The sequence below is a fragment of the Salmo salar genome, chromosome ssa17 (genome assembly GCF_905237065.1).
Source record: "Salmo salar chromosome ssa17, Ssal_v3.1, whole genome shotgun sequence".
Classification (NCBI taxonomy): Eukaryota; Metazoa; Chordata; class Actinopteri; order Salmoniformes; family Salmonidae; genus Salmo; species Salmo salar.
This window is the reverse complement of record NC_059458.1, coordinates 31,429,838-31,456,906: the sequence shown is the minus strand read 5'-3', so window position 1 is coordinate 31,456,906 and position 27,069 is coordinate 31,429,838. Positions and strand designations below refer to the sequence as shown.

At 42.6% G+C, this 27,069-nt stretch overlaps 2 protein-coding genes across 12 annotated transcripts in view; one reads left to right on the top strand and one right to left on the bottom strand.

The window, feature by feature from the left end:
- LOC106575916 (DNA annealing helicase and endonuclease ZRANB3) overlaps positions 1 to 18,465 on the bottom strand; it is a 90,001-nt gene extending 71,536 nt beyond the window's left edge. Inside the window, exons 1-8 of the mRNA XM_045698616.1 lie at positions 18,160 to 18,465; positions 17,791 to 17,897; positions 17,314 to 17,491; positions 4,681 to 4,699; positions 4,180 to 4,358; positions 1,934 to 2,165; positions 1,226 to 1,311; positions 180 to 351 (exon numbers count right to left, since the gene is read on the bottom strand). Coding sequence (XP_045554572.1) covers positions 180 to 351; positions 1,226 to 1,311; positions 1,934 to 2,165; positions 4,180 to 4,358; positions 4,681 to 4,699; positions 17,314 to 17,468 — 843 coding nt within the window. The 5' untranslated portion in view covers positions 17,469 to 17,491; positions 17,791 to 17,897; positions 18,160 to 18,465. The remainder of the gene's footprint in view (positions 1 to 179; positions 352 to 1,225; positions 1,312 to 1,933; positions 2,166 to 4,179; positions 4,359 to 4,680; positions 4,700 to 17,313; positions 17,492 to 17,790; positions 17,898 to 18,159) is intronic.
- LOC106574855 (R3H domain-containing protein 1) overlaps positions 17,835 to 27,069 on the top strand; it is a 49,795-nt gene continuing 40,560 nt past the window's right edge. For 8 of the 11 annotated variants that reach the window (XM_045699434.1, XM_045699431.1, XM_045699432.1 and 5 more), the window contains exon 1: positions 18,483 to 18,637. The gene's annotated coding sequence lies outside the window, so the exon portion shown is untranslated. Of the gene's footprint in view, positions 17,855 to 17,883; positions 17,906 to 18,482; positions 18,638 to 23,623; positions 24,066 to 27,069 lie in introns of those variants that run through there. The other 3 variants (XM_045699430.1, XM_045699429.1, XM_045699428.1) reach the window with 3 other exon arrangements.

Here is a 27,069-nt window from a genome sequence, read left to right as displayed (position 1 = left end):
TGGGAGAGCAAGAGAGGGAGGGTGGGGAAGTGTGAGAGAGAGAGAGAGATATGATAATGAGGGGATATCTTCAGAATATTTAGCACCCCGTCTCCCCTCTGCCTAGAGGGGTCCGTCCGTCCGTCCAGCCGTTTGTCAGCGTGTGTTTCGGTCTGTCTGCCTGTCTGTCCGTCCGTTACCTTGGCAGCGTCTTTGGGCAGGTCGAAGGGGATGCGCTGGCGTATTTTGGGGGGTAGCTGGGGGAGGACCTGGACCTTCAGCCTCCGGATCATGATTTCACTGAGACGCTGGTGGAGATCCTCCAGATGAGAGGCACCACGACAGTCCCACTGTCTCCTGTTACCAAAGAACCTGGGAGGGACAGACAATAACAGTCCCACTGTCTCCTGTTACCAAAGAACCTGGGAGGGACAGACAATAACAGTCCCACTGTCTCCTGTTACCAAAGAACCTGGGAGGGACAGACAATAACAGTCCCACTGTCTCCTGTTACCAAAGAACCTGGGAGGGACAGACAATAACAGTCCCACTGTCTCCTGTTACCAAAGAACCTGGGAGGGACAGACAATAACAGTCCCACTGTCTCCTGTTACCACAGAACCTGGGAGGGACAGACAATAACAGTCCCACTGTCTCCTGTTACCAAAGAACCTGGGAGGGACAGACAATAACAGTCCCACTGTCTCCTGTTACCACAGAACCTGGGAGGGACAGACAATAACAGTCCCACTGTCTCCTGTTACCAAAGAACCTGGGAGGGACAGACAATAACAGTCCCACTGTCTCCTGTTACCAAAGAACCTGGGAGGGACAGACAATAACAGTCCCACTGTCTCCTGTTACCAATGAACCTGGGAGGGACAGACAATAACAGTCCCACTGTCTCCTGTTACCACAGAACCTGGGAGGGACAGATAATAATAGTCCCACTGTCTCCTGTTACCAAAGAACCTGGGATGGACAGACAATAACAGTCCCACTGTCTCCTGTTACCACAGAACCTGGGATGGACAGACAATAACAGTCCCACTGTCTCCTCTTACCAAAGAACCTGGGATGGACAGACACCAGGGTTTGGGTCAGTGTGTCTGTCTGCTGCAGTGTCATTATGCCCAGTATGTACACACTGCTGTTTGTCATTTTGGGAGGAAAGTGGAAGATGTAGCATTTTCACCATGCCAATGTCAATATTACTGTGTGTTTGTATGTGTGTGTAGGGCGTTACCTGTAGTGGGCGTTACAGTATTGTTTGGCGTAGTCACTCCACGTTCCAAACATCTTAGGATAGAGAGCCTCTATCTGCATAAAGAGCTGTGGAAACATAATAAATGGCATGTGAGAGAGAGAGAGAGAGGTGTGGCAGATGTGTTCTGCACCCTCCATTCTAACCATCATCACTCTTCAAGGCACTAAACAGAACATTTCTGCCATGATGATAATAATGGACAATTATTCAAATGGAGCTTTTCAGGCAGCAACCATGTGAATAAGTACAGTCAGTGTGAATGTCCTCATCAAAGCCCTGCAGCAGCACAGTGGAGCCAAGAATACTCTGCTGTTCAACAGGGGAGTGAAAGCTTTGCTGTAGTGAACAATAGTAACGTGTGGGTGGAAGGAAGGGAGGGATGCTGCTTCTCTGGCACGGGCTCTGTGGTGTGTGTGTCATTTTAAAGTTAGAAATACTACAGAAAGAAGAGCTGCAATGGCTTCCAGACCCTTTAAATCCCAGACCATCTGTATTTAACCAGCCCTTCATGCTTCCTCTAGGTACAGACAGGTTCAATACCTATCTGTGTCTGTGAAATACTGAAGGCAGACAAAAGGAATGTATAGGATCCCAGCGGGCCAAGCTGGTTGAAATGTCAGAATAGAACAGAAATGTGTGATCGGGGGATGGCGTGTTCAGATGTTTGGACCTTCGGGGGTACCGTACCTCCTCTGGCCGTCCCAGGGCCGGGGTGCCCGTCAGTAGGATGGCCCGCTTGGCGTTCTGGATGAGTGGTACCAGTATCTTAGACCTGGCTGCGTTCCTGGACTTGAGGTAGTGGGATTCATCCACCACCACCACATTAAACCTCTGTCTGGTCAGAGCCTCCACCAGGGGGCATACTTCTGTGGTGAGCAGCCCGTAACCCAACACTGTTACCTTACTGCTACTGATCCCCCTATATAACAGACACAGAGGGTTATAATGTGTTATAGTGTGTTATAATGCTTCTGTGGTGAGCAGCCCGTAACCCAACACTGTTACCTTACTGCTACTGATCCCCCTATATAACAGACACAGAGGGTTATAATGTGTTATAGTGTGTTATAATGCTTCTGTGGTGAGCAGCCCGTAACCCAACACTGTTACCTTACTGCTACTGATCCCCCTATATAACAGACACAGAGGGTTATAATGTGTTATAGTGTGTTATAATGCTTCTGTGGTGAGCAGCCCGTAACCCAACACTGTTACCTTACTGCTACTGATCCCCCTATATAACAGACACAGAGGGTTATAATGGGTCTGTGGTGAGCAGCCTGTAACCCAACACTGTTACCGTACTGCCTCTGTAGAGTGGACAGAGACACCGATGATCAATAATCTCTAACAGTGAAAACATTGACTGCTGCTGTACTGATATGGTCAACTTGAACTAAATTGATTGAGAAAATAGACATTCATTTAGCAGGAATGAAAATATAAATTTGCACATTTACAATTTTAAACTGCAGGTTAACGTTTATTGTCATGAGTCTTGTCCAGGAGGCAGAACTGAAAGATCTCCCTTAGATAGACCAGCTGCAAAGTCAACATGTACTATGTTGTAAAAATCATGAAAACAAAAATTAGCTTTTTGGTCTTAATAGAAGGTTATAGTTAGACATTAGGGTTAGCAGTGTGGTTAGGGTTATACAGGGTTAGCAGTGTGGTTAGGGTTAGACATTAGGGTGTGGTTAGGGTTAGACATTAGGGTGTGGTTAGGGTTAGCAGTGTGGTTAGGGTTAGACATTAGGGTTAGCAGTGTGGTTAGGGTTAGACATTAGGGTTAGCAGTGTGGTTAAGGTTAGGGTTAGACATTAGGGTTAGCAGTGTGGTTAGGGTTAGACATTAGGGTTAGCAGTGTGGTTAGGGTTAGACATTAGGGTTAGCAGTGTGGTTAGGGTTAGACATTAGGGTTAGCAGTGTGGTTAGGGTTAGACATTAGGGTTAGCAGTGTGGTTAGGGTTAGGGTTAGACATTAGGGTTAGCAGTGTGGTTAAGGTTAGGGTTAGACATTAGGGTTAGCAGTGTGGTTAAGGTTAGGGTTAGCAGTGTGGTTAGGGTTAGGGTTAGACATTAGGGTTAGCAGTGTGGTTAGGGTTAGACATTAGGGTTAGCAGTGTGGTTAGGGTTAGACATTAGGGTTAGCAGTGTGGTTAAGGTTAGGGTTAGCAGTGTGGTTAGGGTTAGGGTTAGACATTAGGGTTAGCAGTGTGGTTAGGGTTAGACATTAGGGTTAGCAGTGTGGTTAGGGTTAGAGATTAGGGTTAGCAGTGTGGTTAGGGTTAGACATTAGGGTTAGCAGTGTGGTTAAGGTTAGGGTTAGACATTAGGGTTAGCAGTGTGGTTAAGGTTAGGGTTAGCAGTGTGGTTAGGGTTAGACATTAGGGTTAGCAGTGTGGTTAAGGTTAGGGTTAGACATTAGGGTTAACAGTGTGGTTAGGGTTAGACATTAGGGTTAGCAGTGTGGTTAGGGTTAGACATTAGGGTTAGCAGTGTGGTTAGGGTTAGACATTAGGGTTAGCAGTGTGGTTAGGGTTAGACATTAGGGTTAGCAGTGTGGTTAGGGTTAGAGATTAGGGTTAGCAGTGTGGTTAAGGTTAGGGTTAGACATTAGGGTTAGCAGTGTGGTTAGGGTTAGACATTAGGGTTAGCAGTGTGGTTAGGGTTAGAGATTAGGGTTAGCAGTGTGGTTAAGGTTAGGGTTAGACATTAGGGTTAGCAGTGTGGTTAAGGTTAGGTTTAAGATTTGATGACTTTGTGGCTGTGCTAGTTAGTGACCACTCTGCAGAGGTGCCTCCAGAACAAACGAAAAACATGAACCTGCATTTTAACAGGTGGAGAACTTCAGTAGGGAAACCAGGACCACAACCAAGTAGCGCAGGAAAAGCAGACCAGAGTCCAGGTGAAGTTAAAATGGGGTAACGTACAGCGTGTCACTCTTGGTCTCCACCAGGTTAATATCTCCAGGGTTGAGCTCAGGGATCCACCTCTCCAACTCCTCGATCCAGGGGTACTTTAGAGAGGAGGGCACCACGATGAGCAGAGGCCACTCCTGTCTGTAGGCGTAGGCCACAGAGATAGCCTGCACTGTCTTCCCTAGACCCATCTGGAGAAGAGGATTAACAATACAATATGGAGGATGAAAACAATGATGTATGTATATAGTCGATGAAAACTCATTTCAAAAACAAAATAAACCGAACACAATCATTGCCTGGCTCAAAAGTAAGCAAACAGCATGTGATGGAGTGTTCATGAAATTCTGAGACACCAACACATTCTACAATGACTGTGTCAAAAATGATTACATGGCTAGGGAGGTTTCTTAAACTTGACAAATTAATTCAGAGGGAGCATAGCATATATTATTTGAGGAAAATAGATTTGATAGGACTGGGGAGTTGGGTTGTGTGTGCTTCACGGCTTACCTCATCTGCGATCATACACCTGAAACAGAAGAGAACGACGGGGGTTGAGAGTGGAGGACATAGAATACTTCATGTGTTCACGCAATATTGCACTAGCAATCAAATCCAAATGGATTGATCACATGCGCCGAATACAACTGGTCTAGAATTTACCGTGTAATGCTTGTTCACGAGCCCTTCCCAAAAACGCAGAGTTTATAAATAATACAAATAAAAAATTGTAACATAAGAGGAATACAATTAAATACACAAGAATGGAGTTATACAGGAAGTACCAGATCAATGTGCAGCTATATACAGGAAGTACCAGATCAATGTGCAGCTATATACAGGAAGTACCAGATCAATGTGGAGCTATATACAGGAAGTACCAGATCAATGTGCAGCTATATACAGGAAGCACCAGTACCAGATCAATGTGGAGCTATATACAGGAAGTACCAGATCAATGTGGAGCTATATGCAGGAAGTACCAAATCAATGTGGAGCTATATGCAGGAAGTACCAATACCAGATAAATGTGCAGAGGTACGAGGTATTTGAGGTAGATATGTACATGAAGGCAGGGTAAAGTGACTAGACATCAGGATAGTTAATAATAAGGTATTTGAGGTAGATATGTACATGAAGGCAGGGTAAAGTGACTAGACATCAGGATAGATAATAATAAGGTATTAGAGGTAGATATGTACATGAAGGCAGGGTAAAGTAACTAGACATCAGGATAGTTAATAATAAGGCATTTGAGGTAGATATGTACATGAAGGCAGGGTAAAGTAACTAGACATCAGGATAGATAATAATAAGGTATTAGAGGTAGATATGTACATGAAGGCAGGGTAAAGTGACTAGACATCAGGATAGATAATAATAAGGTATTAGAGGTAGATATGTACATGAAGGCAGGGTAAAGTGACTAGACATCAGGATAGATAATAACAAGGTATTAGAGGTAGATATGTACATGAAGGCAGGGTAAAGTGACTAGACATCAGGATAGATAATAACAAGGTATTAGAGGTAGATATGTACATGAAGGCAGGGTAAAGTGACTAGACATCAGGATAGATAATAATAAGGTATTAGAGGTAGATATGTACATGAAGGCAGGGTAAAGTGACTAGACATCAGGATAGATAATAACAAGGTATTTGAGGTAGATATGTACATGAAGGCAGGGTAAAGTGACTAGGCATCAGGATAGATAATAACAAGGTATTAGAGGTAGATATGTACATGAAGGCAGGGTAAAGTAACTAGACATCAGGATAGATAATAATAAGGTATTTGAGGTAGATATGTACATGAAGGCAGGGTAAAGTGACTAGACATCAGGATAGATAATAATAAGGTATTTGAGGTAGATATGTACATGAAGGCAGGGTAAAGTGACTAGACATCAGGATAGATAATAATAAGGTATTAGAGGTAGATATGTACATGAAGGCAGGGTAAAGTGACTAGACATCAGGATAGATAATAACAAGGTATTAGAGGTAGATATGTACATGAAGGCAGGGTAAAGTAACTAGACATCAGGATAGATAATAATAAGAGTAAAATAAAGAACAGAGTAGCAGTAACAATGATGAGTGTAGAAGTGTGTGTGTGTGTGCACGTGTATGTGTGTTTGTGTTGTGTCGGTATGTGTGTTAGCGTGTGTTAGTGTATGTAGTGTATATGAATGCGTGTGGGTTTGTGTGGGAGTGTCGGTGTAGTGTGTGAGTGAGTATGTATGTACAGTGTCTTCAGAAAGTATTCACACCCCTTGACTTATTCCACATTTTGTTGTGTTACAGCCTGAATTTCTCTCTACCCATAATGACAAAGTAAAAACATGTTTTTAGAAAGCTGATAATTTACTGAAAATGAAATACAGAAATATCTAATTTACATACTGTAAGTATTCACACCCCTTTGCTATGACACTCCCAATTGAGCTCAGGTGCATCCAATTTCCTTTGATCAACGATGAGACGTCACCACAACTTGATTGGAGTCCACCTGCGATCAATTCAATTGTTTGGACATAGAAAGAAACCCACCTGTCTATACAAGGTCCCACAGATGACAGTGCATGTCAGAGCAGGAACTATACCCTGAAGTCCAGGTAACTGTCCATAGAGCTCCAAGATAGAATTGTGATGAGGCATATATCTGGGGAAGGGTATAAAACAATTGTTTCCAAGAGCACAGTGGGTCTCAATCATTGAGAGAAATATGGAACTACCCAGACTCTGTCTACAGCTGGCCGTCTGACCAAACTGAACAACTGGGCAAGAAGGACCTTGGTCAGAGAAGTGACTAAGAACTCAATGACCACTGACAAAAGTACAGAGTTCCTTGACTGAGATGGGAGAACATGCCAGAAGAACAACTGTGTATCTACAGCATTTCACCAATCTGGGCTTTATGGGAGAGTGGCCAGACGGAAGCCACTCCTGAAAAAAAGGCACCTGAGACTCTGAGATCATAAAGGCAAAAGATTCTGTGGTCTGATGAGACTGAAATTGAACTTTTCGGCCTGAATGCAAAGCGATATGTCTGGAGAAAACCAGGAACAGTGCATCACCCGTCTAACACCGTCCCCACCGTGAAGCATGGTGGTGGCAGCATCATGTTATGCAGCATGCAGGGGTGTGTCCTTAGTCCCCTCCTGTACTCCCTGTTCACCCACAACTGCGTGGCCAAGCATGACTCCAACACCATCATTAAGTTTGCTGACGACAACAGTGGTAGGCCTGATCAACAACGATGAGACTGCCTATAGGGAGGAAGTCAGAGACCTAACGTTGTTGTCCTGGCACCACACCCTCAATGTGAGCAAAACAAAGGAGCTGATCGTGGACTACAGGAAAAGGAGGGCCAAACAGGCCCCCATTAACATCGACTGGGCTGTAGTGGAGCGGGTCGAGAGTTAAGTTCCTTGGTGTCCACATCACCAACGAACTAACATGGTCCAAAAACACCAAGGACTTGAAAGTCTCAACTAAAGGTTAACACCTTCAGTTGGCGCTTCCTATTGTGATTTTTACACAAACATTCCTTCATCTGATGTTTAGTTTCTTTCCTGTCTTCAAGTTGTGGGTTTGTCCTTTTGTTTGCCTCTTCTTGGGAAAATTTAGTTGGCGCTCATGGTGGGTGTCTTTTAGGTCCCAGTTGTTGTTGCTAGTCAACTTCCAGTGGACACCCCCATGAGTGTCTTTCAGAACCCCTCCTAAACCTCACCTGTTTTGGCTGTTGTCAGTGACTCTGTTAGTTCCCTCTTCTGTTTGAGCGACATTCTTGCTGGGGAACGTAACACTAACACAACAAAATGTGGAATAAGTCAAGGGGCATGAATACTTTCTGAAGACACTGTAGTATATATATTGTTACTGCACACTCACTAGACTAATATATGAGAGATATTAGTCTAGTGAGTGTGCAGTAACAATATAGCCTAGACTATGGTCACCATTTCAAACTAAGAATCAAGTTGATATTGCTAAATGTATTATGACATAAGCAATATCAGCACAAATAAAATATATGATTTCCATTCAGGTCTCTCCATCAGTTGGATACAACAGAGCCACTGCCACTCCAAAAATAGTCACACAACAGCTTCCTCCCTTTGCAATTCTAAGTGTAGTAGCTCCACAGATCAATGATGACAGTTTTATTACCCTGCTCACAAGGTTATAAGCTGTTAGCCTGTTCCCTCCACCAGCCTTTACAAAACAGGCTTTATCTACACCTCCCTGTTCATAACAGATTCCACCAACACTCTTTCTAGCATTTATTTTTCAGATAGTAGCTACAGTGCATTCGGAAAGTGCATTTGAAAAGTATTCAGACCCCTTCCCTGGGGATAGAAAACCAAAGGGAGGGGGAGGTCCAAAGGGAGGTCAGGGAGGTGACCAAGAACCCAATGGTCACTCTGACAGAGCTCCAGAGTTCTTGTATGGAGATGGGAGAACCTTCCAGAAGGACAACCATCTCTGCAGCACTCCACCAATCAGGCCTTTATGGTAGAGTGGCCAGACGGGCCTTTATGGTAGAGTGGCCAGACGGAAGCCACTCCTCAGTAAAAAGCACATGACAGCCTGCTTGGAATTTGCCAAAAGGCACCTAAAGGACTCTCAGACCATGAGAAACAAGATTCTCTGGTCTGATAAAACCAAGATTGAACTCTTTGGCCTGAATGCCAAGTGTCACGTCTGGTGGAAACCTGGCTCCATCCCTAGGGTAAAGCATGGTGGTGGCAGCATCATGCTGTGGGGAGGTTTTTCTGCGGCAGGAACTGGGAGACTAGTCAGGGTCGAGGGAAAGATGAACGAAGCAAAGTACAGAGAGATCCATGATGACAACCTGCTCCAGAGTGAAGGTTCACCTTCCAACAGGACAACGACCCTAAGCACACAGCCAAGACAAAGCAGGAGTGGCTTCAGGACAAGTCGCTGAATGCTCGAGTGGCCCAGCCAGAACCGGTCTTGAACATCTCTGGAGAGACCTGAAAATAGCTGTGCAGCGACGCTCCCCATCCAACCTGACAGAGCTTGAGAGGATCTGCAGAGAAGAATGGTAGAAACTCCCCAAATACAGGTGTGCCAAGCTTGTAGCGTCATACCCAAGAAGACTCAATGTTGTAATCGCTGACAAAGGTGCTTCAACAAAGTACTGAATGCTTATGTACATTTGATATTTCCACTTATTTTATTTTTTTAAATGTATACATTTGCAAACATTTCTAAAAACCTGTTTTTGCTTTGTCATTATGGGGTATTGTGTGTAGATAGTTTTTTTCCCCCCTCATCAATGTAATCAATTTTAGAAAAAGTCAAGGGGTCTGAATACATTCAGAATGCACTGTATATTGAAATAGGTTTTAGGCTACTCCTAATTATGATTATCATGGCTGTTCGTGGTGGTTTGGGCTTCTTTAGTAGAATGGACTGATTGTAAGTCTCTTTGGATAAGAGCGTCTGTTAAATTACTAGAATGTAAAATGTAACCCAGGCTGGCAACACCAGTCTGCAATGATCATGAGATGTTGTATTCAAAATGTAACCCAGGTAGGTAGAGCTAGTCTGCAATGATCATGAGATGTTGTATTCAAAATGTAACCCAGGTAGGTAGAGCTAGTCTGCAATGATCATGAGATGTTGTATTCAAAATGTAACCCAGGTAGGTAGAGCTAGTCTGCAATGATCATGAGATGTTGTATTCAAAATGTAACCCAGGTAGGTAGAGCTAGTCTGCAATGATCATGAGATGTTGTATTCAAAATGTAACCCAGGTAGGTAGAGCTAGTCTGCAATGATCATGAGATGTTGTATTCAAAATGTAACCCAGGTAGGTAGAGCTAGTCTGCAATGATCATGAGATGTTGTATTCAAAATGTAACCCAGGTAGGTAGAGCTAGTCTGCAATGATCATGAGATGTTGTATTCAAAATGTAACCCAGGTAGGTAGAGCTAGTCTGCAATGATCATGAGATGTTGTATTCAAAATGTAACCCAGGTAGGTAGAGCTAGTCTGCAATGATCATGAGATGTTGTATTCAAAATGTAACCCAGGTAGGTAGAGCTAGTCTGCAATGATCATGAGATGTTGTATTCAAAATGTAACCCAGGTAGGTAGAGCTAGTCTGCAATGATCATGAGATGTTGTATTCAAAATGTAACCCAGGTAGGTAGAGCTAGTCTGCAATGATCATGAGATGTTGTATTCAAAATGTAACCCAGGTAGGTAGAGCTAGTCTGCAATGATCATGAGATGTTGTATTCAAAATGTAACCCAGGTAGGTAGAGCTAGTCTGCAATGATCATGAGATGTTGTATTCAAAATGTAACCCAGGTAGGTAGAGCTAGTCTGCAATGATCATGAGATGTTGTATTCAAAATGTAACCCAGGTAGGTAGAGCTAGTCTGCAATGATCATGAGATGTTGTATTCAAAATGTAACCCAGGTAGGTAGAGCTAGTCTGCAATGATCATGAGATGTTGTATTCAAAATGTAACCCAGGTAGGTAGAGCTAGTCTGCAATGATCATGAGATGTTGTATTCAAAATGTAACCCAGGTAGGTAGAGCTAGTCTGCAATGATCATGAGATGTTGTATTCAAAATGTAACCCAGGTAGGTAGAGCTAGTCTGCAATGATCATGAGATGTTGTATTCAAAATGTAACCCAGGTAGGTAGAGCTAGTCTGCAATGATCATGAGATGTTGTATTCAAAATGTAACCCAGGTAGGTAGAGCTAGTCTGCAATGATCATGAGATGTTGTATTCAAAATGTAACCCAGGTAGGTAGAGCTAGTCTGCAATGATCATGAGATGTTGTATTCAAAATGTAACCCAGGTAGGTAGAGCTAGTCTGCAATGATCATGAGATGTTGTATTCAAAATGTAACCCAGGTAGGTAGAGCTAGTCTGCAATGATCATGAGATGTTGTATTCAAAATGTAACCCAGGTAGGTAGAGCTAGTCTGCAATGATCATGAGATGTTGTATTCAAAATGTAACCCAGGTAGGTAGAGCTAGTCTGCAATGATCATGAGATGTTGTATTCAAAATGTAACCCAGGTAGGTAGAGCTAGTCTGCAATGATCATGAGATGTTGTATTCAAAATGTAACCCAGGTAGGTAGAGCTAGTCTGCAATGATCATGAGATGTTGTATTCAAAATGTAACCCAGGTAGGTAGAGCTAGTCTGCAATGATCATGAGATGTTGTATTCAAAATGTAACCCAGGTAGGTAGAGCTAGTCTGCAATGATCATGAGATGTTGTATTCAAAATGTAACCCAGGTAGGTAGAGCTAGTCTGCAATGATCATGAGATGTTGTATTCAAAATGTAACCCAGGTAGGTAGAGCTAGTCTGCAATGATCATGAGATGTTGTATTCAAAATGTAACCCAGGTAGGTAGAGCTAGTCTGCAATGATCATGAGATGTTGTATTCAAAATGTAACCCAGGTAGGTAGAGCTAGTCTGCAATGATCATGAGATGTTGTATTCAAAATGTAACCCAGGTAGGTAGAGCTAGTCTGCAATGATCATGAGATGTTGTATTCAAAATGTAACCCAGGTAGGTAGAGCTAGTCTGCAATGATCATGAGATGTTGTATTCAAAATGTAACCCAGGTAGGTAGAGCTAGTCTGCAATGATCATGAGATGTTGTATTCAAAATGTAACCTAGGTAGGTAGAGCTAGTCTGCAATGATCATGAGATGTTGTATTCAAAATGTAACCCAGGTAGGTAGAGCTAGTCTGCAATGATCATGAGATGTTGTATTCAAAATGTAACCCAGGTAGGTAGAGCTAGTCTGCAATGATCATGAGATGTTGTATTCAAAATGTAACCCAGGTAGGTAGAGCTAGTCTGCAATGATCATGAGATGTTGTATTCAAAATGTAACCCAGGTAGGTAGAGCTAGTCTGCAATGATCATGAGATGTTGTATTCAAAATGTAACCCAGGTAGGTAGAGCTAGTCTGCAATGATCATGAGATGTTGTATTCAAAATGTAACCCAGGTAGGTAGAGCTAGTCTGCAATGATCATGAGATGTTGTATTCAAAATGTAACCCAGGTAGGTAGAGCTAGTCTGCAATGATCATGAGATGTTGTATTCAAAATGTAACCCAGGTAGGTAGAGCTAGTCTGCAATGATCATGAGATGTTGTATTCAAAATGTAACCTAGGTAGGTAGAGCTAGTCTGCAATGATCATGAGATGTTGTATTCAAAATGTAACCCAGGTAGGTAGAGCTAGTCTGCAATGATCATGAGATGTTGTATTCAAAATGTAACCTAGGTAGGTAGAGCTAGTCTGCAATGATCATGAGATGTTGTATTCAAAATGTAACCCAGGTAGGTAGAGCTAGTCTGCAATGATCATGAGATGTTGTATTCAAAATGTAACCTAGGTAGGTAGAGCTAGTCTGCAATGATCATGAGATGTTGTATTCAAAATGTAACCCAGGTAGGTAGAGCTAGTCTGCAATGATCATGAGATGTTGTATTCAAAATGTAACCTAGGTAGGTAGAGCTAGTCTGCAATGATCATGAGATGTTGTATTCAAAATGTAACCCAGGTAGGTAGAGCTAGTCTGCAATGATCATGAGATGTTGTATTCAAAATGTAACCCAGGTAGGTAGAGCTAGTCTGCAATGATCATGAGATGTTGTATTCAAAATGTAACCCAGGTAGGTAGAGCTAGTCTGCAATGATCATGAGATGTTGTATTCAAAATGTAACCTAGGTAGGTAGAGCTAGTCTGCAATGATCATGAGATGTTGTATTCAAAATGTAACCTAGGTAGGTAGAGCTAGTCTGCAATGATCATGAGATGTTGTATTCAAAATGTAACCCAGGTAGGTAGAGCTAGTCTGCAATGATCATGAGATGTTGTATTCAAAATGTAACCCAGGTAGGTAGAGCTAGTCTGCAATGATCATGAGATGTTGTATTCAAAATGTAACCCAGGTAGGTAGAGCTAGTCTGCAATGATCATGAGATGTTGTATTCAAAATGTAACCTAGGTAGGTAGAGCTAGTCTGCAATGATCATGAGATGTTGTATTCAAAATGTAACCCAGGTAGGTAGAGCTAGTCTGCAATGATCATGAGATGTTGTATTCAAAATGTAACCCAGGTAGGTAGAGCTAGTCTGCAATGATCATGAGATGTTGTATTCAAAATGTAACCCAGGTAGGTAGAGCTAGTCTGCAATGATCATGAGATGTTGTATTCAAAATGTAACCCAGGTAGGTAGAGCTAGTCTGCAATGATCATGAGATGTTGTATTCAAAATGTAACCCAGGTAGGTAGAGCTAGTCTGCAATGATCATGAGATGTTGTATTCAAAATGTAACCCAGGTAGGTAGAGCTAGTCTGCAATGATCATGAGATGTTGTATTCAAAATGTAACCTAGGTAGGTAGAGCTAGTCTGCAATGATCATGAGATGTTGTATTCAAAATGTAACCCAGGTAGGTAGAGCTAGTCTGCAATGATCATGAGATGTTGTATTCAAAATGTAACCCAGGTAGGTAGAGCTAGTCTGCAATGATCATGAGATGTTGTATTCAAAATGTAACCCAGGTAGGTAGAGCTAGTCTGCAATGATCATGAGATGTTGTATTCAAAATGTAACCCAGGTAGGTAGAGCTAGTCTGCAATGATCATGAGATGTTGTATTCAAAATGTAACCTAGGTAGGTAGAGCTAGTCTACCCATGAGAAAAGCAGTTGTGATCCCCCTCCCTCCGCTTCAGTTGAACAGCACTTCCACTGGTGTTTCTTCTAATTGCCAGCCCACTCTGCTCAACCAGCATAATGCATACACACACAATGGGAGTAGAGAGATGGAGAGAGGGAGGGAGAAATGGAGAGAGAGATAGAGAAAACAGAGGGAGAAAGACAGCGAGAGAGGCTCCTTTCAGCCAGGTGCTTTCCATTTCTCCACGCATTAATCATTCTTCTTTCAATAACCTGGGTGCATCCCAAAAGGCACCCTGATCCCTATATAGTGCACTACTTTTTAGCCCAGGCTGTTGTCAAAAGTAATGCACTATACAGGGAATAGGACGCCCGTTCAGCCAGACAGCTGGTTTCATGGAGGATGCTCTGACTGCCACCGTTGCTTGACAACAGCACGTTGAACAACTTTTTAATGTTATCTGTGAAACCCACCAGCACCACGATGTCTGTAAACGTAGCTCTTCCTCCCAGGATAGAGGCGGGGTCTTTGACCTCCCACACAATCATTTTAAGTCTTTTGTCTTGTCTTCAATGAATGGAGCATTGACTAGACTACTTACACTGAGGCTCATACATTACCATACATTAATATTATTCATGCTTTCTTATCAACGGGCAGGTAGGCTATTTAAGTCCTGGGATTATCTTTCTGGGACCTCTTTCAATATCAACAATCTTATGTTATTTTTAGTATTACACAGTTATTGATTACTGTATTGTTGGGTTTAGAGTTAGCAAAAAAGGCATTTCACTGTACTTGTGCACGCGAAAACAATAAAACTTAAACTTTTTTTTAATGGGAACACACCTCACTAATCCTATGAGATCTACAAGCTCTAGGATCATTAAGCTAAGTCATTCATTAGGCCTATGTCAGCATGCAAATAAAGCTATTTTACATACTTGTCACATTTTCCTCGTCAGTGCATCGTGATGAATCAGCATTTTGTAATTAATTCAATAATAAGCCTTTATAATTGATGTAGAGCTGTTTCTGCTTAGTCTGGCTCAGCAAAGCAAATGCCTGGCTGACAATTACACCCCCATCTCAAATTAAACACTGTTTATATCATACAATAAGGAGGGGGGTAGTTTAAACTTATTTTAAGTCATATCTTTAAATCTATTGGCTAAGGATGTGACAAATCACACATGACATCCAAACTGAGAATATCATCGGGGACCAGTTGTGTGTTTGGGGACCTGTGTTGGGGTCCGGGGACTTGATGCACACATCAACATCGGCTGTGGTATTGAATTTCACAGTAATTTTGAAGCTCAGGCAAGAGAAGCAACAACACAGTCTATCTGTCTATTGATCTGTTGTAACACCAGCGTCGGCGTGGCAACCCTTACAAGTGGCCCCGGCAGACACTTACAATAACGCTTTAGTTAGATGGCATGTGATGTACTTCGCACAACCTCATTCAAATAGAATTTTTAAGCCAAGTGACATTATGCCCGAATGGAATGCAATGTAACTGACATTATGCCCGAGTGGAATGCAATGTAACTGACATTATGCCCGAGTGGAATGCAATGTAACTGACATTATGCCCGAGTGGAATGCAATGTAACTGACATTATGCCCGAGTGGAATGCAATGTAACTGACATTATGCCCGAGTGGAATGCAATGTAACTGACATTATGCCCGAGTGGAATGCAATGTAACTGACATTATGCCCGAGTGGAATGCAATGTAACTGACATTATGCCCGAGTGGAATGCAATGTAACTGACATTATGCCCGAGTGGAATGCAATGTAACTGACATTATGCCCGAGTGGAATGCAATGTAACTGACATTATGCCCGAGTGGAATGCAATGTAACTGACATTATGCCCGAGTGGAATGCAATGTAACTGACATTATGCCCGAGTGGAATGCAATATAACTGACATTATGCCCGAGTGGAATGCAATGTAACTGACATTATGCCCGAGTGGAATGCAATGTAACTGACATTATGCCCGAGTGGAATGCAATGTAACTGACATTATGCCCGAGTGGAATGCAATGTAACCGACATTATGCCCGAGTGGAATGCAATGTAACTGACATTATGCCTGAGTGGAATGCAATGTAACTGACATTATGCCTGAGTGGAATGCAATGTAACTGACATTATGCCCGAGTGGAATGCAATGTAACTGACATTATGCCCGAGTGGAATGCAATGTAACTGACATTATGCCCAAGTGGAATGCAATGTAACTGACATTATGCCCAAGTGGAATGCAATGTAAGTGACATTATGCCCGAGTGGAATGCAATGTAACTGACATTATGCCTGAGTGGAATGCAATGTAACTGACATTATGCCCAAGTGGAATGCAATGTAACTGACACTACATTATCATGAGAAGATTAGTATCAGGCTCCCAGATTAGTATCAGGCTCCCAGATTAGTGTCAGGCTCAGGCTCCCAGATTAGTGTCAGGCTCCCAGATTAGTGTCAGGCTCCCAGATTAGTGTCAGGCTCCCAGATTAATGTCAGGCTCCCAGATTACCCAGATTAGTGTCAGGCTCCCAGATTAGTGTCAGGCTCCCAGATTAGTGTCAGGCTCCCAGCCTTTCTAAATTGCATTACAAATAAATAAATTGCCATCAACTTAATTCCAAACCAGGCTACATATTGATGCGAGGTGGGCAATCAAACAACCTGATTCTCTATTAGAAGAGTCTGTATAATTTATAACTATTAGCTAGAGTTCTTCAATACAAACATGTCAACCTCTGTCCACGGAGGGTGTCCTAAAAGACAAACCAAACTTGGCAGTCAATGTGTGTGTTGCTCTGATCTGCCTCAGCCTCTGGTCCCACTACAACAACTCCAACACAGCACCTGGCCCTGCTCTCCTGATTGCTAACAGCTTGCATCACTAGTCTCCATGGAGAAACCGTACACAGAGCCCTACAAAGCCCAGATAGTGTTTACTGTCACATTGATACCTCCAACATATTGACTGGATGACTAATCCTCATAGTACAGCACTTCTACTGTCCCTGTATTGATCTACTGCTCAGGCTGACTACTCTGACCTGACTGTCCCCTGGGATTCTTACATCCACTGACTGACTGACTAACTGGCTGGGACGGATGGACGGACGAGTAGTCTGGCTCTGGCTGGCTTTTTCTTCTGCTGCTCACATTGTGTGAGGCTGAGGTGATTCAGGCTACAGGCTTAATACAAAAAGTATTTTTTTTGCTTTTAAAGTAAAAATGACTTAGTGAATAAAGTGAGCACAAACTGTGCTTCTGCTTACTGTTTGGGGCCTTGGCCGGGTTACTGTAAAGTACATTGTGACAAAGCTGTTGATGTAAAAAGGGCTTTAGAAATCAATTCATTTGATTGATAACCAGTTCACTAACAACCACCTACCTTCCATTCTTTGATAGGGCGAATTTGACCCCCTCCTTTTGGAATGGCATCAGTCTCTGTTGTAGCTTGTCTGGGAGGACTGACAACTGACTGTCCCATCTCCTGTCAACATGGGAGTTCTGGGGATCACAATCCCTATCCTGGACCTCACTCATGGCCCGTCTTGACTTTTAGATGCCTTTACAGAGAATGAAAAGAGAAAGCGAAAAAACAACAGTAAGAAGAAAAAACAACCCTGGCTGACAATGAATCATCTGGCCTGGCTTTGGCATTTTGCAAAAATGGAGGCACTACTCAAATTTGCCTCCATGTGGGTTCGATTCCCACGGGGGCCAGTATGAAAATGTATGCACTCACTAATGTAAGATGCTATGGATAAGAGCGTCTGCTAAATGACTAAAATGCCTTCAGTGTTGTTTTACAGCTTGGTGATGCACCAAATCTCAGCTCAACTGTCATCTCAAGTCATGTATTTACCTGCGACAATATCAGGAACAGGCTGCTGAACTACCACGAGACGACCGCTCCTCTGCTCACATTGGTAAGGTGCTAAGAGACTGCTGGGTTACCCAGTGCAAGGATACCTGTTAAGGTAAGACAAAGAACGAGAAGACTATTGATGCTAGGAAGAATAGGGATACAGGAGGATGGTTACAAAGGTACTCTGACAAATACGGTTACATTAACTTCCACGGTAACGTTAGCTAACTAGCTAGCTTTGCACAGCAAATACTCTCCACGTTTTTAGCTACAGCTCAACTAAATTCAAACCATGTACAAGAGATTATACATGCTAATCTTTGCACTTGTTAGTTTGAAAAAAATAATTAGTAAGAGGATACAGACCACCAGTGCAGAAATGTTTTGATACAGATTTACATGTGCAGTAGTTTCGCGGGAAACTTTGACAGTAGCTACGTAGTTTGCGTAGCGGATTCCATAGGAGTTGGGTTCAAGATAAGAAGCCTGCAACTTTCTAGAATCTTGACTAAAAAGCCGTTTTTATTTTTTTCCAACGATACTTTTCTAAGTGATTTCAAATGCATATCGACTTTTCTATCAGACTCAAAAGCATGCTCAATTACATCTAATTTTAGTAGTACATGACCCCTACAGTAGAACGATCACTGGACGCTCATTCGGATTTGCTGGGCAAACTGTCAGTCCCAATGCTTCCTGCTGTACTCTCCAATGTCCCGGATTTGCTGTTTCGTCTTGTGCCGAATGTTAGCCTCGGTCTGTTGTCGCTACACACTGATCTTTTCCGTGGACACACGCTGCTACAGCTGTTTTTATACATCATTCTGTTTTGTCAACGTTTCTGGTAAGACAACATGTGTTTGTTTCTTCGCACACGTTCTTTGTGGGGATTAACGGTGAATTTGTGTAGTTAGGTTATCAAATTACAATCTTAGTGGCAAATTTAGCTAGCTTAGTTAGCTAACTAGCTAAGGTCGGAATAATTTGTCGAGCCGAAGGGCTACGTTAGCTAACTAGCTTGTTGGCTAGCTAGCTAAACTCAAAGGAATTCAAAGTTCAACTTGGCACAGGTAAGAGTTGCGTTTTAGATTGCTTGATTTTAATACAAACAAGTCATTGGTAACGAGCTAGTTAGTTAAAATAGTTATCATTTATCGTGGTTAGCTAACGTACCTACGTCCCCCGAAGCGCCGCAAGCAAGGCCTGCTCGTTTGCCTCATCAATTACTAGCTAGCTTTGCAAACTCGCTGTTGGCTAGTTAACAATAGTAACTAGCTAGTTACCTATGTATTTTAGGCATGCAGGGAGGATACCTCTGTACAAACTAAATATATATGTTTGAAATAACACAGTTCTAGTTGGTAGAACTAAGGAACACTAACGTTATATCCTGCAGTTCGTGCCTTTTGAAGTAACTTTGTTTTCGCGTTAGCTGTCCGCAAAGGGCAATGGTTCACAGCCTGTATATGTCAATGTGAGAATAAATAACATGCTAAGATGGTGGAGAGAACAACGTTGCTCCCCAGTCCGAGGTACCTGTTGAGAACATCCACAAGAGGTGTCCTTCCACCGCAGTTCTCTCACCCGTTCACAATACACAAACAAAACACTCCTTCACATAGTCCTCGAGCTCTGGTGCAGTTCGTAATTGGAGCATGGGCAACATCTTATTTCAAGGCATGTCATGACCATGACGCTAAAGCCCCACTAACTATTTGGGCTAATTGTGTTTGACATATTCTGCATGACACTTCTCTTCATGTATCATGTTCAGCTGTCCTCATATCGCTTGCTATTCCTCTTGTCAGAGGGATGGAGTGCTGAAAGAACGGTCACTGACAGGGCTTGTTTTCAGGCTTTCATTCTAAAGTAGGGAAAGTATTAATGTTCAATCACTATCATGCCACCAATAACGTGTAATTTGATTGCCAATTTGCTGGGATCTCTCTATGCAGGCATACCTGGGCTCCCGAGTGGTGCAGCTGTCTAAGGCACTGCATCTCAGTGCTAGAGGCGTCACTACAGACACCCTGGGTCGAATCCAGGCTGTATCTCAACCGGCCGTGATTGGGAGTCCCATAGGGCGGTGCACAATTGGCCCTGCTTCGTCTGGGTTTTGCCAGTGTAGGCCGTCATTGTTAAAAAATAATTTATTCTTCGCTGACTTGCCTAGTTAAATAAAGGTAAAAACATAAAAATACCTACAGTAATTATGGTGCCTACCATTGGCTTGGCTGGTGTGTTGAAGTGTTTTATTCTACTAAAGTAAATGGGTGACATGTTGTCAGCTCAGTGTCTTTCCTACCGCTTCTATAATGAGGATGCAGAGTCTACTACATGAGTGTTTCCCTGCTGCCTGTTCAACCCAAGGGAGGCTCATTAGGATAGTGTTATGCTATTGCCGTAAATGGAGAACTTGGTGGGGAAATATAGCCTAACTAAGCACATCCGTCACTTCTCACAGCAAATTAAAACGCAAGGCCTAATAGGCTAATGTATGAAGCGTTGCCGAGACACCGCAGTTTTGTTGAAATAGTGGTCCCTTTTTTGTCTGGCTTTGACATTCATGAATCAAAGAGGAAATGCTCCAGTTAGCTAATAGCTAGATGCAGAACCCCACTGTGGGTTTGTTTGATGAGTAGTTATATTGTTCTGTAAACATTAGGGCTATAGCTTGGTTTGAGAGTGGCTTATGCTAGGCTACAGTTTTATAACTTTCACTGACGTATTTTATTTTAATGTCTATTTATAAAGTCAAGGAGGCACACTTCTTGCCTGAGTTATGAACTATCTATCCTGGTTGTCTAGTGCTGCCATTAATTCTGAGACGATGTGCAACGATTCGGCTTTCGTAGCTGGAGGCTCTGCCGTTAGGAGTGCAGTGACACAACTCTTGATTTATGTCCAAATTAGGGGTGTAAATTCAGAATATTGAATAGCCTGATGCTGTGTTAATTACTCAGGTGTGTGTGCTCGCGCGCAAGCGTACGTCTGTGTGTGTGGTGGTGAGGGGGGGGGGGGAATCATGATGAAATTGTACGCTAAATGCTTTATGTTCTTATCCAACTTCCTCCTCATGGTATTGTCAGAAGTCAGTAACGTAGGTAGGCCCATCCTGTTTCACAGCTTGACACAGTGAACATTGCAACGTGATTGATTCCTCTTTGTTTATCGATTGGGTGCATAACAGGAGACTACTGGCAGTTTGCTAGGCTGTTGGGTTTATGAGATTCAGTGACCGTGTTGGTGGCGTAGCTACTGTAGTTGGTGAACTTGTAACTGTAGTGACAAATGTGATCAGATCAGTTGTCACCAGCGTCTCTTGCTAAGGGACAGGGAGAGCTTTCCTCCTCCTACTCTGACAGCATCTAATATTTACTTCAGTTTTTAAGGGATTGGAACAAATAACACATGATGTCCCCTATAACTACGTTTTATATTCGCGCTGAACATCTCCATTAATTAGTAGCACTCTAATAACATACTACAATTGACTTGAGCATATTTTCTGTGGTTAGTTGTAGAGCTGGGCGGTACACCGTATTTTACGATATACTGGTATTGATGCATGGACCGGTTTGGCTTTTTACTTTACCTTCTATAACGGTATTTTAATGTTTGGTTTGTTAAATGTGATACACCGTGTGTAAAGTCGTCTCTCTCTGCTCTCTATCTCTCCATGCCGCTTTCCACACCGACCTAGCCCCACCTAGCCCCATTTGTTGTTGCTTGACCACGAGACACTTGTGTTCAGTCTGCATGGTCATTGTAGCACATGCAAAAATGTTGATGACAATGATGCTGTTTTCACTTTGCTTCTTAATGTAAATCCCCTAGCGTTCTATAATTACACTATTAGCTTGTGTTTCTTACATCTGACAACCGCTAGTTTGTCTTGACAAGTTTGGCCTAAATCTTGTTTGCCACTAATCGCTAGTTAGCTGGCTAGCTAGCTAACTAGTTCAAATCTAAATCAAATTGTATTGGTCACATACACATGGTTAGCGGATGTTAATGCGAGTGTAGCGAAATGCTTGTGCTTCTAGTTCTGACAGTGCAGTAATATCTAACAATTCCACAACTACCTTTATACACACAAATGTAAAGGGATGGAATAAGTATATATAAATATATGGATGATTGATGGCCGAGCGGTATAGGCAAGATGCAGTAGATGGTATAGAGTACAGTATATACATATGAGATGAGTAATGTAGGGTATGTAAACATTATATAAAGTGACTTGTGATCCATTTATTAAAGTGGCCAATGATTTGAGTCTGTATGTAGGCAGCAGCCTCTCTGTGTTAGTGATGCTGTTTAACAGTCTGATGGCCTTGAGATAGAAGCAATTTTTAAGTCTCTTGGTCCCAGCTTTGATGCACCTGTATTGGCTTCACCTTCTAGATGGTAGTGGGGTGAACAGGCAGTGGCTCGGGTCGTTGTTGCCCTTGATAATCTTTTTGGCCTTCCTGTGACAGTACACCTACGGTGATGCGTTGTGCAGACCTCACTACCCTCTGGAGAGCCTTGCGGTTGAGGGCGGTGCAGTTGCTGTACCAGGCGGTGATACAGCCCAACAGGATGCTCTCAATTGTACATCTGTAAAAGGTTTTGAGGGTTTTAGGTGAAAAGCAACATTTCTTCAGCCTCCTGAGGATGAAGAGGTGCACTTGTAGTTAATAAATGTATTGAGTCTGAGCAAACGTAATTAGCTTTACAGCCTGATACAACCAGTGATGGTTTAGACCTAAATCAGCATGTTTGTGCAACAGTATCTTCTAAATCAGAGGAATACGCAAAGCAAGAATATGTTCGCTACATGAAGTAGCTAAGAGAACATTCAATGTAGCCAAAGGTTATAGGGTCCCCTTGGAAACAACACTTTGGTTCCTACCTTGTCACAATAACTCCTCCCTGGCATTTTCATTTGTTGTCATGTCAAACAACACTGTGTTAAAAGTCCCCACTATTATATTCTAACTATAGAATTAGAATAATCATTCTATTTCCATGATTCCAACAGGTCACAAGTGTTTTACTCTAAAGTCAAAGTCAAGTCAAATTCCAATTGCAACGTTTGGTTAAAAATAAGGCCTATATTGTTTGTCCATATCGTGCAGCCCTACGTGGCAGTGTGGAATGATCTCAAATGATTGCAGGAATTTATGAAAATGCTGAAAATGATTTTTGTTTGAATTCGAACAGTATAAAACAATCAGAATGGAGAAAGATCCATTTTGAAATCACTTAGTATCTATGTGTTGCCACCCTAGGATCACACACTACTCATAAAGAAAATGTACAACTTTTATTATTATTCAAAAACCTAAAATAGCGGCAAATACCGTCCATTTTTTTTATTTGTATGCAGTAATATGATATTTGGGCCATATCGCCCGGTCCTAGTTGGTTGGAGCAGTCTTGTGCCTTGTCTCCGTCTGGTTGAAATATACCCAACTGTAATGGGCAAGGTCCACTTTGAACAGCCTGTCCTCTCATTGGCCACCATCCCCTCCCATGGTGTGTCCTGTTCTCTCATTGGCCACCATCCCCTCCCATGGTGTCGTGTTCTCTCATTGGCCACCATCCCCTCCCATGGGGTGTCGTGTTCTCTCATTGGCCACCATCCCCTCCCATGGTGTGTCCTGTTCTCTCATTGGCCACCATCCCCTCCCATGGTGTGTCCTGTTCTCTCATTGGCCATCCATCCCATGGTGCATGGTTTGTCCTGTTCTCTCATTGCTGTATATGGGGAGACAGACGCCCCTCCTGTCTCTCTCGTCTGTCTCGCTCCTCTGTCCCCCTACTCACTCTCTCTCTCCTCTGTCTCCCTCCTCCTTTCCTTTGTCCCTCGCCTCCCTCCTCTGGTGTAAGCGCATGGCAGGGCAGCAGAATCGGTAATGAAGAAAGTGCCCAATTTAGCCTTCTCAGCCGCACACTCCTCTGAGATGTGCTTCCTGCCTCTGCCTGGGTGCAGCGAGGCGGGGTGCTGTGAGTGGCTGAGCTAGAGCTGACATCACAGGGGCCAGCTGTTGATTTGGTGCTGTCTCTGAGGCTGGGAAGAGTCACTGACTCCGTCAGGCGCCTACTGAGGGGCTCTGGCAGGTAGACTCACACACACACGACAATAGGAGGCTGTGTGAGACTGCTGCTGCTGCAGGGAGCGAGTCGCTCCGAGCAGCTACGTCCTCCTCAACCAATGCTGCCTTGGGTACTACGGACTCCTCCAACAGCTTGCAATGAACATAAGGAGGGCTACTATGTTGCAGGTAGGTCTTGGTTTCTGTCCTTACCAAAGAGTTTGTATTTGGTGAAGGAAGGAGCACGTTGGAAAGTCAGGCGTAATGGTTTAAGTGCCAGATAATGCCTACTAAGGCTTTTGGTAGCCTTTTCAGACTTGAATCATTCAGACATTGTGCTGGGTTCTCAATCATCTGTCTGTTGGACCTTGAGCTTCATTTTGAAAGCCGTGATTTATTGTTGAGATTTTGTTTTGGTGGTTATGTTTTCAATATGATCCTTTTGAGACGCAATTAAACTTCACAGCAGTCTTCTGCAGTATGTTCTAAGCTACAGTTGTGAATGTCATTGACCATTTAGGCTACAGGGTTTATCTGGTGACGTTAAGGGCTCGGTTTCCAAGAGGATGCACAGCAAGGCTGCGTTCAGTGAACAGGGGATCTGTAGACTGTGTTGGGGAACAGGGGATCTGTAGACTGTGTTGGGGAACAGGGGATCTGTAGACTGTGTTGGGGAACAGGGGATCTGTAGACTGTGTTGGGGAACAGGGGATCTGTAGACTGTTCAGTGAACAGGGGATCTGTAGACTGTGTTCAGTGTGTTGGGGGATCTGTAGACTGTTGGGGAACAGGGGATCAGTAGACTGTGTTCAGTGTGTTGGGGGATCTGTAGACTGTGTTGGGGGATCTGTAGACTGTGTTGGGGAACAGGGGATCTGTAGACTGTGTTCAGTGTGTTGGGGAACGGGGGATCTGTAGACTGTGTTCAGTGTGTTGGGGAACGGGGGATCTGTAGACTGTGTTCAGTGTGTTGGGGAACGGGGGATCTGTAGACTGTGTTCAGTGAATCCCCAATATGAATTTAGCAGCAGCGCACCTACACTGCTAAATCGTGGGTTTCACTACAAATGTAAAAAAAAATATATATATATCACACACACACACACACACACACACACCACTTCTCGGGATAGGAAAACGTTTTCCGTGTAAACTTAAACGACTAAAACCAGATATAAAGTATGTAGAAAATATAATGGAGCAATACATTTATAAATAAGATCTTTGAGAACTAACAATCACCAGAATAAAAACTAGACAGTCAGGGAGAATCTAAAATTACCAAAATGTCGTGACACTTTGCCACCGCTGCTGAAAAAAATCCTAGGAGAAACACTGCAATGTATTGGTGAACAGGGGCTGTGTTCTGATTACCGTTGTGTCTTGGCGTCGCTTTCTTTCATCAGTACACTAATTACCATAGATAAGCCATTAAGAGGCTTGTGTTGCGTTGTCTCTGCACAGCTTGCATTTCTGCTCCTCAGTATATTGTTTCTGCAGGTGTTTCTGTTATTACAAATGGGTTTTTAATGACTGACTCCACTAGAGTGCCTTCAGGAAGTATTCATACCCCTTCACTTATTCCACATTTTGTTACAGCCGGAATTCAAAATGGATAAAATATATTTTTCTCTCACCCATCTACACTCAATACCCCCATAATGACAGTGAAAATATGTTTTTAGGAATGTTAGCTAATTTATTTTTAATAAAATACTTAAATATTTAATTTACATAAGTATTCACACACCCTGAGTCAATACTTTGTAGAAGCACCTTTGGCTGCGATTTACAGCTGTGAGTCTTTCTGGGTAAATCTCGAAGAGCTTTCCACACCCGGATTGTGCGACATTTGCCCATTTAAAAATGTTTTTTTTAAATGATTTTCATAATTCTTCAAGCTCTCTCAAATTGGTTGTTCATCATTGCTAGACAACCATTTTCAGGTCTTGCCATAGATTTTCAAGCAGATTTGAGTCAACTTGTTTTAGGTTATTGTCCTGCTGGAAGGTGAATTCATCTCCCAGTGTCTGGTGGAAACCAGACTGAACCAGGTTTCCTCGAGGATTTTTCCTGTGCTTAGCTCTTTAAAAAAAAATATCCTAAATAACTCCCCAGTCCTTAACGATTACAAGCATACCCATGACATGATGCAGCCACCACTATTTGCCCTAAACATAACACTTTGTATTCAGGACAAACAGTTAATTGCTTTGTCAATTTGTTTGCAGTATTATTTTAGTGCCTTGTTGCAAATAGGATGCATGTTTAGTATTTTTTATTTTTTTAATTTAAAGAAATTTTGCATGATTTTTTTTTTTCACTCTGTCATTTAGGTTATTATTGTAGAGTAACTGCAATGTTGTTGATCCATCCTCAGTTTTCTCCTATCCCAGCCATTAAGCTCTGTAACTGTTTTAAAGTCATCATTGTCCTCATGGTGAAATCCCTGAGCGGTTTCCTTCCTCTCCGGCAATTGACTTAGGAAGGACGCCTGCGTCTTTGTAGTGACGGGGTGTGTTGATACATCATCCAAAGTGTAATTAATAACTTCAACATGCTCAAAGGGATATGCAATGTCTGCTTTTATTTGCCCTGCTTTGAGAGGCATTGGAAAATCTCCTTGGTCTTTGTGGTTGAATCTGTGTTTGAAATTCACTGTTCGACTGAGGGACCTTACAATTATCGGTATGTGTGGGGTACAGAGATGAGACGGTCATTCAAAAATCATGTTAAACACTTATTGCACACACGGTGAGTCTATGCAACTTGTTATGTGACTTGTTAAGCACATTTACCTGTAATTGAGGCTGAGCGATGAAATGAATACCTTTAGTCTGCACTTTATACCCCAGAGGGCTTAAGTCTGAATTATCATCAACTCTCTCTAATCAATAACTCTCTTTATTTACATTTACATTTTAGTCATTTAGCAGACGCTCTTATCCAGAGCGACTTACAAATTGGTGCATTCACCTTTATCCAGTACAAGTGCATCTAAATCTTTTAAGGGGTTGATTTTTTTTTGTTTGTGTCTCCTGGTATTGATCGAGGGAGCTTGTCCACCATTGGGGCAGAAATGGCTCTGAGCTGAGATACGGGTTTATTTACCCTGTTCAACACGCTGATAATCAATGTCATTTATTGGGATTAAAGTAAACAGTATTACTATTCCTGTGAATTGATGGTTGGT